Source organism: Perca flavescens, chromosome 13, assembly GCF_004354835.1.
Source record: "Perca flavescens isolate YP-PL-M2 chromosome 13, PFLA_1.0, whole genome shotgun sequence".
Taxonomy (NCBI): domain Eukaryota; kingdom Metazoa; phylum Chordata; class Actinopteri; order Perciformes; family Percidae; genus Perca; species Perca flavescens.
In genome coordinates, this window is record NC_041343.1 from 8,257,441 (window position 1) to 8,272,691 (window position 15,251).

General features: G+C 40.7%; 1 protein-coding gene across 2 annotated transcripts in view; it reads right to left on the reverse strand.

Moving 5' to 3' along the window:
• Positions 1-15,251, reverse strand: part of cltca (clathrin, heavy chain a (Hc)) — a 39,815-nt gene that overhangs the window by 17,354 nt on the left and 7,210 nt on the right. The window contains exons 2-10 of one of the 2 annotated variants that reach the window (XM_028594861.1): positions 9,571-9,778; positions 9,130-9,132; positions 5,126-5,394; positions 4,773-4,934; positions 4,567-4,680; positions 3,883-4,056; positions 1,576-1,773; positions 895-1,095; positions 259-411 (exon numbers count right to left, since the gene is read on the reverse strand). In XM_028594861.1, coding sequence (XP_028450662.1) covers positions 259-411; positions 895-1,095; positions 1,576-1,773; positions 3,883-4,056; positions 4,567-4,680; positions 4,773-4,934; positions 5,126-5,394; positions 9,130-9,132; positions 9,571-9,778 — 1,482 coding nt within the window. The remainder of the gene's footprint in view (positions 1-258; positions 412-894; positions 1,096-1,575; positions 1,774-3,882; positions 4,057-4,566; positions 4,681-4,772; positions 4,935-5,125; positions 5,395-9,129; positions 9,133-9,570; positions 9,779-15,251) is intronic. The other variant, XM_028594862.1, reaches the window with a different exon arrangement.

Below are 15,251 nucleotides of genomic sequence, written 5' to 3' on the forward strand. Positions count from 1 at the left end.
TTTCACAGTATTAAAACTCGCCCACAACACAAAAACACCACTCCGACAACACCACACAACAATACAATTTTAACAACATTAAAACACCACAACAAAAGTACCAACAATAAGATTACAACATTAAGACACCACTACAACAGGACTTCACAACAATAACCCCTTCAAAGATTAGCTTGCTTTAAGTTTATGCCATTCAATCATTTGGGAATTATCAAATCTTCCAGAGCTTAAATAATACCATCAGAGCCACAGACATACCTTCTTGGCGTACAGGACGATCTTGGGGAACTGACCAGTCTCTGCAAAGCACTGGATGACTTTGTTGGGGACGTTGGCCCTCAGGTAGACGCTGAGAGCCAAGGTGGGATCCACTGCCTTCACCAGGTCACCAAGTTCCTCTGAACACTCCAACTGAAATGTAGGACAACTAACATCAGCACTCAAAGCACTTTTTTTTTTTACTTTTAATTTACAGTTTGTATACTGATTTTTAAGTTAAAAGGCTAAAAAAGAAATTAGCATTTGCACAATGAAAATGCATACAGTATACATCTATGTTGCGTCAAATGACAAAAGGAGAGCATACAAAAGGTTAGGAAAATGAATAGCAAATATGGTAAATGAACAAAAGAATGTCAAAATATATGCTTCATATAAAATTATTGAAAATTTAAATATACACAAGTTTATATCCCCCATCTCAGATTATCTCGTTTGCCATTGAAGCAGCTTAGAACCACCCAAATCTACAGTTTCCAGGGGGAACTTCACAAATTCCCTACATAACCGATGTTCTCACATGTTCCAATATAATAGGCGAGTCATGTAAACAAACAGGCAGCTCAGGAAGAGCCTCTTCCTGTGACTGGAGGCTGAGATGGAGATCTGCAATACCTTGTCTTCCTTTAGCCACTTCTCCAGGAGCTGCTTTCGTCCCTGCTGGAGTACAGGCCTGCAAAGCTCAAGGGACTCAAACTTGTTGAGCTGGCCCTGGTCCAACAGGATACCAAAGTACTGCAACAAGGGGGAGGTCTGGCCTGGCTGAGTGGGAACGCTCTGGAAGCGACGGATGGTGTCTGGGGTTCGCAGGATACCCTGAGAGGGGAAAGATCAACTGAGGGTGAGAAGAGATCTTAACGACTGATAAAAGGCAAACCAAGTGGGGAGAATATAATGCAATCCAATACTATATCTAGGGAAAAAACAGGTTCTTGGATGCATTGCGATTATGTCTCGATGAAGAAAAGGCAATATTAAAAAATTTAAAACCCAATTCTTGACGTTATGATTGCCTGTAACGATTTTGTAAGACCAGGCTGTATGTTCCTTGCGGCTAAACTAAGTTTTGGTGAGGATAGCTGAGTGTGAGCAACCACAGATGGATACAATCTGACTGGCCTCCCCTGCCATAAAAGCTAGTGTATGGAAGCATTTTGGCAAGGGAAAAGGGACCTGGACAAGAATTAAACTGTATGCAAGTTGTATCTAAACACCATTTCATTTTTTTGGGATTAAAAGATAATGGAAATTATTTAGTTTATTTTAATTTTGGATCATTAAAAATACGCTACGTACCTTTGGTGCATTGGCAGCAACCTTGGCAGCCTCAGAGTAGTTTCCAGCAGCAAACAGGTTGTTGAACTTGCGTGCAAAGAGCTCTTCACCACCAGCAAGGTTGTTGCGGACAGCTAAGCGGAGAGCCAGGTCCGGATTCTGGAGCACATTAGTGATGTAGGGGATGATATTTTCCTCTTCCACACAGACTGACAGCACCTGTGTTACAGGGAAAACAGAGAATGTTGCAGTACATCACACTAAAGACCAGACAACACTAATTATGCTGCCAGATTTTATCCTCTTTCTAAGCTCTTTCTAATGGAAAATACCCACACACATTTCCTTATAGCATTATTTTTGCTTGTATTCAGTTCAGTATCATCTATTGCCTTCTGGTGTAGAGTCCTCCGTTTTCAAAAGTCTGTCTACCGTGTAAGGAGTTACAATTGTGTCAACTAAGTCAATCTGCAGTAAGTAAAGGCATGGATCTGTCATATATGAAGCAACAAGTGAAAAAATCCAATGCACTGCTTCCTTACCCCCACCCCCAACAATGTTTAGCAGGACTCTGAATTAAAGCTAGGCAGATAAAGATTTGATAGTCTTTTTTAATTCATCTTAGATGCATCTAAACAACAATGGTATAAATCAGCACATTCCTTATTCACATCCTGTGCCGGAAATTAGCAGATTGGGCGAGCTCAGCTAAATATAACCGTGGGCTATGCCACTAAACTCCATTAAACACTGTCTGGCCTTAGCTTGTGGCTGCTGAATACAAATGTATTATTAGTGGGTCAGTGTAACACATGGCTTTTGTAAGCAGTCTGGCAACAGAGACAGAAAGGAGAATGAAAAGAGCTGGGTGAAGGAAAGGGGAGGGGGGAGTGAAGGAGAAAGACAGCCAGTGTTGGCCCCTCTACAAACAGGCCCAGCAGGTCAGTGCCCCAGCCTTTAACACGGGTGACTGGACCTCATTCTTCCTGCCACTAAAGCAGAGTCACTTACTCACTCTAATGTGGGTGGACTAATTGGAGGTAGTTGAAATAAAAAAAATGGACAGAAAAGAAGGAGTAAAAATAGGTCCTTGAGTGGAGATTCAGTGTTCTACTACGTACGCAGGTTTGGCCAGGGAGGAGGATACAGCACCCGAAAGAGATGAACAGGCTAATTAAAGTCAGGAATGATGTGTATAGTTGTCAGTGAAACATGGCAGACTGAATAAACACTCAAGACAACTGAGACAATACTACAAAACTTCAGTTAATTTAAAATGTAACATGCCATTTAAATGCAATAATCAGAGTCTGAAAAAAAAAAAAAAAAAGACACAAACTTGCCAGAACAACGGTTCTCAACAAGGGAATACCAAGCATCAGATGACACATGAGCTGTCGTATCCACACACACACACACACACACACACACACTAAGAGGATTGAGGGCACCAGGCCGTGCCTCCCACTTGACATCATGTGCGGATGGACCCTTTCCCCCCCCTCTTGTTTGTTCACTCTCTCTTTGGTCTGTGCTGCAACTATCATCATTGCATGTCAATGTCAGACCAGATCTGGCACATACACACTGCCTGGTCTTCTGAGTATCAGAGGTCCATAATAACAAACTTGCAGGGACACGTTTAGGCAGTGTGGAAGCACATCTATGAACATCTAGAGCTGGGCGATATGGAAGAAATCCAATATCACAATATTGTAGTAATGTATTACTGTGGAAGCACTGACAGTGGCCTATTATCTCTCAGATCACTGCCTCTGTGTAGGTGTACGCGTTTTTGTGCATGTGATGTGTGTACACACACACATACTGCCCCGCCATACAGCGAGATCAGCTTTCCTCTCTTGACTCAATTATTCATGTGGTGTGTGGCCTGGCTGGAACATTATTCATCAGCTGGCTGGATCCAGTTCTCCTCTCTGGTTCAGTTTTACAAAAGCAGTAAGACACAACCCTCTCCCCCTCTCTCTCTGTGTGAAACTCCACACCTTAGATTATTTATAATGCCTCCTGGAAAAGTCTGAGCTTACCTGATGATGACAGACAAACCAGAAGTTGGTGTTATTACCCCATGCAACAACTGATGTTGATGTTGTGTTTGTTTACGTTAATTTACCTGAGTCAGATGTGTTGTACATGTGATTACTGATGACATAAGGGGTAAATAATAAAGAAGTGGTTCTGTTGTGGCTGTGTGATAGAGATTAAGAAAAACATTTGGTTTCATCAGCAAAGTTCTATTTGTAAAAAGACTCAGCAGCCATGCTAAACATACATTTTATTTCTATGAACACAGATTGATCTTCTTACCTGTCCCTTCCTGTTGACCCCAATGATGCCTGAGGTGGCCTCGTGTGGAGCGGTGACAAAGATGGTCTCCCCACTGATGCGGTTCATGTAGATGCAGGTGCCTGTCTCCAAGTCATACAGGTGAATGTAGCCATATTTGGTAATAAGGAAAACCACATCTTGCTTGGAGCTTATCTGTCAAAAAAACAAAACAAAAAAAAAATCGATCAGCTGACAGATTTCACTTTGTCTGTGCAAGGGCTGTCACTTTTTCTTTGAAATTCAAACTTTTGTTTTAACGTGGGGAAAAAGTAAATATTTGAACAGTAGAGCAGAGGCCATTCTAAAAATTGCTTGACTTCTTGCAAGCCCTCTTGACCTATCAGTAATCTAAGATAATGAATGAAAATGGACAAAGAGGACAGTAGCATGCAAAGCCGTGCTAAATCGGGTAATGCCAGACACTGAGGATCTGAGGAGCAGTGTATGGAACTATTTTGGGTTCTACACCGCAGGTGGCAAAAATACCAACAAAGACATGGTTGTTTGCCAAAAAAAATGAATAACTGGTGCGTTATACTGTATGGGTTGCGTTTTTATTAATTCAGACAAATTACAAGTTAGTTCAAATTTCTTTAAAACTTTACTTTTTGGAAATGTGACCATTTCGGTTCAGGTGGTCATTTCTGGAAACGTGCTACACACCTGCATGGCCACAGGAAAGTCGTTCTGAGCTTCTGGAGGGAAGAACACATCCACTGCTTTCTTTGGAAATGGCTGGTTGCCAGTTGGTGGGGTCCCCACTTCAATGATATGCAACTGCGTCAAATAGAAACAAACTCAAGTTTTTCTACAAGAATGCCAACTACATTAAAACCTGTTTCCCCTATTATGTTATTAACACCAGTCACCTTCCCTCCAGCCTGCCCTCTGACAGCGAAGCAGAACAAAGTTGACTCCTCTGTATTCCCCTCCATCTTGAACTGGGCAAAGCTGGCAGCATGGCCTTCGATGGGCTGAGAAACCTTTCTGTCAACAGAGTAGAGCTGCATGGCTCCAACCACCCGATTTTGCTAAGGAAAAACAATACACATAAATATGTATTAAAACATGTATAAAACCGACTGGCTTACCAATGCTAAAGTTACTGTGTATCTACAGTACGGTTACTTATGAATGCAAACAAGCTATCTACTTTATATTCTTTGTGATGAAGGCATGTTTCAGTCTTAACTTAACATATCTGGTATTCAACTTTACTTACCTGGGCTGAGATGCCGATGAGCAGTAGCCATTTCTGCTTGGCGTCAGTGCGGTAGTTGATAATCTGGCAGCCTGCCAGGCTGGAGTGACGGTCGAAGACTTTCACAGGCTGTGAGTCTCCCTCCATGCTCCAGTGGTAGACGGCATTGTCAGTCACAAGTGCAACTGTGTTAAGGGAGATCCACTTCCAGAAGGTAACATCGTCCGTCATGGTATGTGCCTTCATCTTGCTTTTCATCTCGATGTTGAAGATCTGAAGGGTTTTGGCGGCTAGAAGAGGGAGAAAGGGGGCAGGAACCAGGCCCCAGAAGAATGTTATAGTCTCTGACAACAGCACGTCCACACATACACTCAGAGGAAAAACACAAAATTTCAATAGAAAAGGGAAATTCAAATTTGAAATATTGATAGTCATGACACAGAGGTCATCAAGCAACGACGCCATGACTGATAGAAAGGGGATGCCATACATGCTGTAGTCGGAAATTGTGTCATATCTGAAGTGTACTGAGACAACTGGCGTTGAAAAAAGTAAATTTCGGCCTCGTAAGAGGCTACACAAGGTGTCATTGTGTCAAATATGTGCACTTCAAGCAAGTCCATTTTTCTATTCTAAAATCTTAATATATTTTGAATTGGCAGGCCAATAAGAACATAAACTGCAGAACTGTCGAATGCCAGAAGCATGTAGAATTATAAGTATTTAAATAAATTAGGTGTAAGAAGGAAAGTTATTTTCAATGTGCTTAACTTAAGGAACAATCCACTGAGCAAAACTAAGACAAAAAAGGTTAAAAGGTGCTCCTTGCGGTCTGTGAGACTGAATGGCTGAATAAATGCATACCTATTTCTTAGCACAATAGTCATTATAAATTAAGAATATGGACTTATAAACATTTAACTAATCTGACCACAGCTGTTTAAAAGAGGTTTAATAAATGTACACAGTAGATGTTATGTATTGTCATGTCCGACTACGTGGCCCACCCCATCAAATGAACAGCCTTCATCGAGAGAAACATAGCAGACAGAGGGTAGAAGCAGGAAACAAACAACTCACAAAAAAGGCAAACACATCTGCATCTAAGTCAAATATATAGACTAACGGTGGAATACGACAGTTGGAGTGCAACGGATACAGGCACAATTAAGGGGGAAGGGTACATTTTAAGCAATTAAGAGACTTTTGGACAAGAGTCGCAGGAAAGGTTTCCAATAATGATTATGTTTGATTGTCTACAATTGAAGTTAAATGTATTTGTCCTGGTAACAGATCATAAGCTAAACGTTCAAAAAAGGTTCACTCACCTGCATTTTTTTGTTTATTAGTTAGGGTTAATTTAGTGAGCTAAAGCTTTATTAAAAAGCAGTGTGACTTCCTTGTTTGCTCATTATTCAATATTTATCAACAAAGTAAGAAAAAGCAAAGACCAATGCGTTAGCAAAACTGTCAAGATTACTAAGACATGGGATCAGAGTACAATAAGCGGTGTGGCGAATGGATCACTTGCAGCAGCCAAATTTCAGAGCAAGCAAAGGGATTTTAATTGAATTATGATTAGCTGTTGGGAGGTGTGTGTGTGTGTGTCAACATTGTGTCCGTCCTTCAGACTAGGGCTGCACAATTAATCGAAAGGTTATCGAAATATGAACTAGTACAATATCCAAATCGCAGGGGGGGCGCAATATTTGTTAAAGACAAAATATGTGTCAAACCATTCTAAAATAAAGTGTTGTGGTGCTGCAGAGACATCCCAGCCTACAAATCGTATCCTACAGACTAAAGAAAAAACCTTTGTTAGGTCCATTTCTTTGCCAAAAAGAAAAAAAGTATATATATTTTTCAATGAGAATAACGATACAAAAATGATCATTCCCTCCAATATCGTGAATCACATTGCAATATCAGTCAAAATAATCGCAATTAGATATTTTCCTAATATCGTGCAGCCCTACTTCGGACATGGTTACATGAAAAGGTTAAGGCTTGATACTATGTCACATGACAAGGTCGGCTAAGAAGTGGATCTTTATGGTAGAGTGAACAGGGAAGACAGTGGTGGTAGTAAGAGCGAAGAAGAGACTACGCTGACCTTACGCTGCATAATTAGTGAGGAAAAGAGAGGTACCACAACTTGAGCCAATATATATCTAAAGCTCTCCACTGTTGAGCTACTTTAACGGTTCCTTTTCACAGTCATATCATACCCTCTGTAATCACACAACTCACGTGTGCTGTGGCTAATGAGGAATGTGCATTGTTGAAATGTGCATTGCTGAAATGTTACTTTATTTGTAGGACTCATGTTCAGGTTTTATTAAGAATAAGAAAAGCTCAATTGGATTTTCTGCCATTTTTTTTTCACTTGTTAGTATTGCTGGAAGTATTTTCTAAGCTGTCTTAATCACATATGGACCCCATTTAATGCAAACTGAGGTGATCCGTGTCTTCTTCTTTGAAGCATTAACAATAACTTTGGCATAAACGTAAAAATATCCGGGTGAAAGTCACTTTAAACCAATCTTCTACTAAAAGACTGAAAACGAAGAGCCTTATGTGTAACATTTAACAAGGGAGCATAATGAGCAACGATAGAACTATTGTAATGCTCACATGTCTGCATGTCACATGTTTGCCAGTAAGCTAGAACTCTATAAAAGTACAGCGCATAATTTATCACTGCACATTGTACCACGTCCTCAGTAGAGAGGATGGTCAGCATAGAAAGCTTATAACTAGATTTAAAGGGTAGGAGGGCCAGTTTCACACAAGCACACACTGTCACACCTGCTAAGTTCTTTTACCATCAACAGCCCAGCATCCACCCAATACAAATGACATTTGACCAGTTATTACCTGCTCATTTTTTTTAATTGTACAACATTGAGACTAACTGATGTTCACTAGGTAGGTTTACTTAAAACCAATACATTTGAGTCTGGTTAGCAGTTTACACAATTATACAAGTAAAATGAGCTGGGGTAAATAATTTGGAAATATCAATGCCCTAATGATGACTTTAAGATCGAAATAATATACGGTTTACAGGAAACCTTGATTACCAAAAGGCCTCAGACATCCACTAATTTCATAGCATAAAGCTGTGAACACAGGCAATAGTTTAGCCAAAATTCTAAGACATAAGCGTTTTTTTGTTTTTTTAAATAGCTGGGAAGGGGCAAGGCCAAGACTCTTGGATCAGCTGGACAGCAAGTGCTCCTCCCTACTTCTCTCACCCTGACAAGCGAGCCTCACAGGTTAGTATCCAAAAATCGCTTCTTGACCCAGTTCGGTACTCATCTGGGACTACTTGTGATATAACGATGTCCCATCAGGAACATGTGAAATCAAATATTAGATGCCATTAGACTTCCCACACAGGTTACAAGTCAGCATATTAAGTCTACACTTTGGTAGTTGGAGCAAACTAATCTTCAATCCTTGGTATAGAGAACCACAAGTTTGTTAACAAATATTAACCACAGCTGGGAAACAAGTGAAAACAGGTTTGGGGAATTACCACTTCACACGGATGGAAAAGGACATGGATTTCAAATGAAAACTGAGAAGAAATGTGAATTACAATGAAATAATTTTTACCCATAGTATTACCACATGTAAAACAGGTTCTAAATCACTTGAACATGTAATAAAAATGATGGAATGCCAGCAAGCTATAAGGCTGTGAAAGCTAAATCCTGTTTCCAAAGAAAGATTTTCAATGGCCTAGATGTAGAATAAGGTCCAAGGAATTATCCAGAGATGGGTTCAGATATATGAAAAATATTAAAAGCTAGGCCATTAACATACAGGCTTAAAGAGCATTGTACCAAAACCTGAGTTTAAAGTGTCCAACGGTACACAATGGTGGATAAAGTCATGTCAGCTGTAATCAATATAGTTTGTATAGGACCATGCTAAATTGGTACAATTTACAGTACTGTCAATACAGTCTTGAAAACAGGATTTAACTTCCACAATGAAGTAGTTAAATTTCAACTCACCGTCTGCAAACACATAAGAAAGCAGTAAAAAAAAAAAAAAAAGAACATAGAAAAGACAAAAACAAAAAACAACAAAAAAGTCAAAGCAATCATGGATGCTGGACAAAAAGAATAAAAATATGCTACTTTTGGAATATTTACAGGACAAATGTTTGGAAAAAAAACACATGTTGGCCAATAAAAACTACTTCACAGTGGAAAACTAAAGTAGCTGGATGTGCAAGGACAAATATAGATGAAAATTGTTTATTATACTCTTAATTATTAAATAGATAATGTTGCTATAACAAACTGAAAGCTACAGGCCCCTTACAGGGGGGGTTAGTTCAAATAAAACACTCAAATAATAATGCAGTTCTCTCTCTCTCTCTCTGTCTGTCTGGTAATTCCTACACTGATTTAGAGAAATGTGGCCTCTGCAATGCCAACACAATGCCTTACCTTTAAGTGCAATGACTTTGCTGGCTGGATTCATGATGGCGCTGTCGGCTGAGATGGGCCTGCGGATAGGTGTATTGGGGTCTGCCATGTCAATGATCACCACCTGAGTCTGCTCGCCCACCTTCTCCCGAATACAGATGAACTTATCTGACTCCATGGTTAGGGTGCTGAAGCCTATGTTGGATGGATTGATCCCTAAATTTTGGAGCTAGACAAAAAAAGAAAAAAGAAAAGAAGGAAAAAAGGGAGTGTTAGGTTGAACAGAAATAGCCTGCAAAGTTTTACAGTTAAAAAATATTTGCAAAAAAAATCAACAACAACCAGGTGATTGATTTTAAATTTCACTGCAAATCGGGGGCACTCCCACAGCCAGTCGAGGAGGTCACAAAGCCTGACACTGAGCAGCAGCTCTTTGGACACACAGAGCTGTGGCGAAGCCACAACGGTTAGAAAGTTCTAAAAACATGGGCCAAGGAGGGAACTACCACCATACAACACTGTAGTATTACTGCAATCTGAATACCAGCAGCTGATTAAGGTCTTACTTCATGCAACTTATTGCGTTTGTAAGATCTAGTTTGTGTTGGGTAGCGCCAGCGCTGCACAATGACAATTTTGCCGTAACATCTGTCCTGACAATCAACTGTGATAAAGGATAAAAGCTGCTGTAAATTTTATCAACCAACAAAAGTATTCTCAGTTTTCCTTAATTCTCTATGTGATACAGGACATAAAGCGGTTTAACCTGCATAAAAACAAAAGCCTGATGCTATAGGTGAATAGCTTTGCAGCACATAAGATCAGCAAACTCTGCAACCCAGTTTACTGCCAAGGCTGGAAACAGGGCATCCTGCCTGCCTCACACAAACCCTGACACAGCACTACTTAATGAAGGCATTGCCAACACAGCTCTGGGCAGTGAGTGTCAAGACACTGGTACAAGTACAAACCATGTATCATGATTACAAAATGTAACCACTGCAAACCAAATTTTTTAAAATACTGAACATGGAAAATGACAAAATGCAGTGAAATCCCAAACAGAACTCAGTGTCTTCCTGCTAACAACGTGCAAAGCTGCTGTGACATAAACCTGAAGGAAATGAAACTACAAAAAACATGTCCAATAGGCCACGTTTGCTGTTGCAACTTCCTCTACTTACGCAACCTATGCGCAAAACACCACAGCTTTACAAATGTTGCAAAACTACAGGAACCATCATTTAGATGAAGACTGTTTAGCTAATGGCATTAGCTGAACAGGTAAATGTTAAATTTACATTCTAATGACCTGTGGTCTGTATTTCAATGGCAAGCAGCGTTCAAAATTAACTTTTTTGTCCACGAGCCAAATGGCTAGTGAATGTTCAAGTTTTACCACTAAATAGATCACCTGGTAAGTGAAGCAAATCTACCAGCATTTGGCTGGTAAATGTTGCTAATTTTGAACCCTGATGGCAAGTATTAATGGCTGCTTTACTTGACCAGCCACAGAGGTGAGCACATTCATAATTTGTGGCCGCCAAATTTAAATTTTAAAAACGTCAAGAGTAGTTTTGTGAACACAAATTGGATCTCTGCCAGAAAAAGCATACTAGCCTTGCCAGCCACAGTCCAAATGTACCCATGTTCGGTGTTAAGTCTTCATTTCAAGGCTTGCTAATGATAAAATGTGGCTCCACTGTCAACAATCGTCATAGTTGAGTCCTAATCAGCAAACAGAAACCACAGTTCCAAGAATTGCTCTACGAAATGGTAACACCTTTTATCAATGACAGGACACACCCTTCCCTCAGCCTGCCCCACCCACATTCTTTCACCAGTGTGTAACCTGGTTTCCCTCTCAATGACATTGTGATAAATGACTTTATGGAAGAACAATTGTTACTACCAGCTATAAGGAAGAATTGAAAACTGGTCTGTAGCAAGCTAGTGTTTCATGGTTTTTATGAAAGGGTGAGGGTGACCACATACGGTAACGTCAATGGAGCTTCGATGTCTCTTATCGCTGTCATTGTCCAGTACATTGATTTAATCTGCTCTCAATTATAACTACCAACAGTTTTAGTTCGCTTCATCAGATCACTGTAAAAACTGCCACCTTTATTGAGATGAACCTACCATAACACCTACTCTTCCTTTGGACTGCAACAAACATTTATTTTAATTGCCGCTTAATCAGTCATTTTATTATTATTATTATTATTATTATTATTATTATTATTATTATTATTATTATTATTATAATAAGAACACTACTCTTCTTTTATAACAATATCAGAAGAACCCATGTAGCGGCTTTGAGGTCTGAGTCTGAATTAACAGTTTGCATTTCTTTAAATTGTCTCTCTAATCTCTGTGAACCAGACTGAGGTATGTCTACGTATTAAGTAGTAAGAGGAAGGTCATCCTCTAATAGTTTTCCAGACAGATTTACGTGCTCTCTCTCTCTCTCTCACTCTACCATCTATTTTTGGATCAGCAGGAAGCCCTTTCATTCACAATTTGTGAAACAGAAGAGCGGCATTGCCTAATCACAATGAACATGTTACCTCTGTCCATAAAGAATAAAGAACAGACAGATGTTGCACTGCTGGAAGACTGACCACCCCACAGTTTGGTCTACCTGCTATGGAAACCTTATAGTAAAACACTGTTGTGGGCTGACGCTGCTGTGCAGGAATTTGGGTGAAAGCAGGTCAAACTAGTAGTACAACCACTGTGGAAAATCATTTAGTCTAGCCTGCCCTTGCCTTGGTGCTGCTGCTTTTAGCTCAGCTGTTAACACACACTTTTATGGGCTAGCCCAAAACCTTTGAACCCATCAACAGCTAATTAACAACAGTGTAGTGAGAGAAGAGCACAAGGGAGACTGGACAGCAATTTAAGGGAAGATTATTTTTTTGGCCAAATTTACACACAGGGGCAGACACAGGGTTTCCGCCAGTGTACTGCAAGCCTGGTACAGTGGGGGAAATAAATATTTGACCCCTTGCTGATTTTGCAGGTTTGCCCACTTACAAAGAATGCAAAAATCTACAATTTTAATCATATGTACATTCTAACAGTGAAAGACAGAATCCCAAAGAAAATTCCAGAAAATCACATCATATGAATATATTAAAATTGATAACCATCTGATGAGGAAAAACAAGTATTTGACCCCCTGGACAAACAGCAAGTATTCTGGCTCCTACAAGCCAGTTAGTCTTTCTTTAAGACACAGCCCCAAATCGAACCAATTATCTACATCAAATACACCTGCCTCACCTCGTTACCTGTATAAAAGACACCTGTCAACACCCAAACAACCAGCATCCAACATCACCACCATGGGCAAGACCAAAGAGCTTTCTACGGACATCAGGGACAAGATTGTTGATCTGCACAAGGCTGGGATGGGCTACAAGAGAATCGGAAAGCAACTTGGAGAGAAAAGATCAACTGTCGGTGCAGTTATCAGGAAATGGAAGAAGCACCACACCACCGCCAACCTCCCTCAGTCTGGGCCTCCACACAAGATCTTGCCTCGTGGGGTGTCCCTGATCATGCGAACGGTGAGGAATCATCCCAAAACCACAAGGGGGAACTGATGAATCAACTGAAGGCAGCTGGGACCACAGTTACAAAAGAAACGGTTGGTAACACACTACGCCCGTCATGGATTGAAATCCTGCAGCGCACGCAAGGTCCCCCTGCTCAAGAAGAAACATGTACAGGCCCGCATGAAGTTCGCCATTCACCACCTGGGCGACTCAGAAGAGGCCTGGAAGAAGGTGATGTGGTCAGATGAGACCAAAATAGAACTTTTGGCCTCAACTCAACTCGTCGTGTTTGGAGGGCAAAGAACACCGAGTACAACCCAAAGAACACCATCCCCACCGTCAAGCATGGTGGTGGCAACATCATGCTTTGGGGGTGCTTTTCAGCCAAGGGGACGGGCCAACTCCATCGTATTGAGGGGAGGATGGACGGGGCCATGTATCGTGGAATTCTGGACCGACATCTCCTTCCCTCAGTGAGAGAGCTGAAGATGGGTTGAGGATGGGTGTTTCAGCACGACAACGACCCTAAGCACACCGCCAAAGCAACAAAAGAGTGGCTGAAGAAGAAGCACATCAAGGTTCTGGAGTGGCCTAGCCAGTCTCCAGACCTGAATCCGATTGAAAATCTTTGGAGGGGAGCTTAAAATTGAGTTGCCAGGCGACAACCTCGGAACCTGAATGATTTGGAGGCTGTCTGCAGGGAGGTGGGCCAACATCCCTGCCGAAATGTGCACAAACCTTGTCACCAACTATAAAAACCGTTTGACATCTGTGCTGGCCAATAATGGCTTTTCTACAAAATATTAACATGCTGTTTGTCCAGGGGGTCAAATACTTGTTTCTTCCTCATCAGATGGTTATCAATTTTAATAAATTCATATGATGTGATTTTCTGGAATTTTCTTTGGGATTCTGTCTTTCACTGTTAGAATGTACATCTGATTAAAATTGTAGATTTTTGCATTCTTTGTAAGTGGGCAAACCTGCAAAATCAGCAAGGGGTCAAATACTTATTTCCCCCACTGTATATGAAGTTAGGAGCAATGTTATAGGCTAGCTGTGAATAAATGCTACTCTTGCCACCGGCTAAAAGTGAAGGACGTTAGCCTTGAAGTTAGTAGGGCTGGAATCGAATATTCGTTCACTGGGTAGGTGATTCGATTTTCAATTTTGGGATTCAAATATTCGTTTGGCATTTTGCTGGCTAATTTATACAGCGCTAGGTTGTCAATCTCAGCCAAGAACAGGGAAATGTTGAGTTACAAGCAAGCTGTCTGACGTGTGTAGAAATCTGTATAGCTGTACTGTAGCAGCCTAGTGTCATTTTCAGACGAATTGATAAAGGCAAAGGTATCACAGCCGTGCATATTGCCAACGCTCTAGTGAGGCACTGGCTGGCTGAGCATGCATTCACACACGTACTGCGTCGGTAGTCACTCGTCTTGAGGCGGAGTGTGTGTCCCATACAGTAAACATCACCACCTCTATCGCTGCCACACTTTTTTAAAACACTGGAGGGTAAAAAAAATTAAACAAGCACTGAACTGCCTAGGAGTTTGTGTAAAAAAATAAAAAATGGATCCATCTTCTCTCTTTCTCCGTGAAATGAAGCTGCCTTCAACTGCGGTCGTAAATGTTGACATCTATAAACGATCTGACGGAAATCAAACCTGCAGTAATGAGTGTATCATTACTAAGGTTGGGTAGCGCCACTTAAATGTCTGCGCTGCTCTCTGATGCTCCAAAACGGACATTACAGGCAACAGAACGTCGCTGCGCGTGGCGCTAATTAACACTACACTTGGAAGCAGTTAACTTTAGCCTACCGTTAGTTAGCAGTTGGATTAAACACGGTTAAAATGCTGACAGCGTTACAACGGTGTAAAGTGTGACTGTATTTCGCTGTAGAGGATTCCAACACCGGGGCGTAACAGTCTGCAGCTGCCATTGTCAGAAAAACAGTAACAATAACTAAAAAAAAAGTTATTGTAAAATACCATTTTCCCATCTGGTGGTTGTTTTTGTTGTTTAACAGCAATTTACTGGTGAAATACGTTCTTATAAGTTATAAGTTCTTGTTATTACATTATTAATAAATAATTTAATTTTGACAATATAGCCTTAGCAATAAACAAG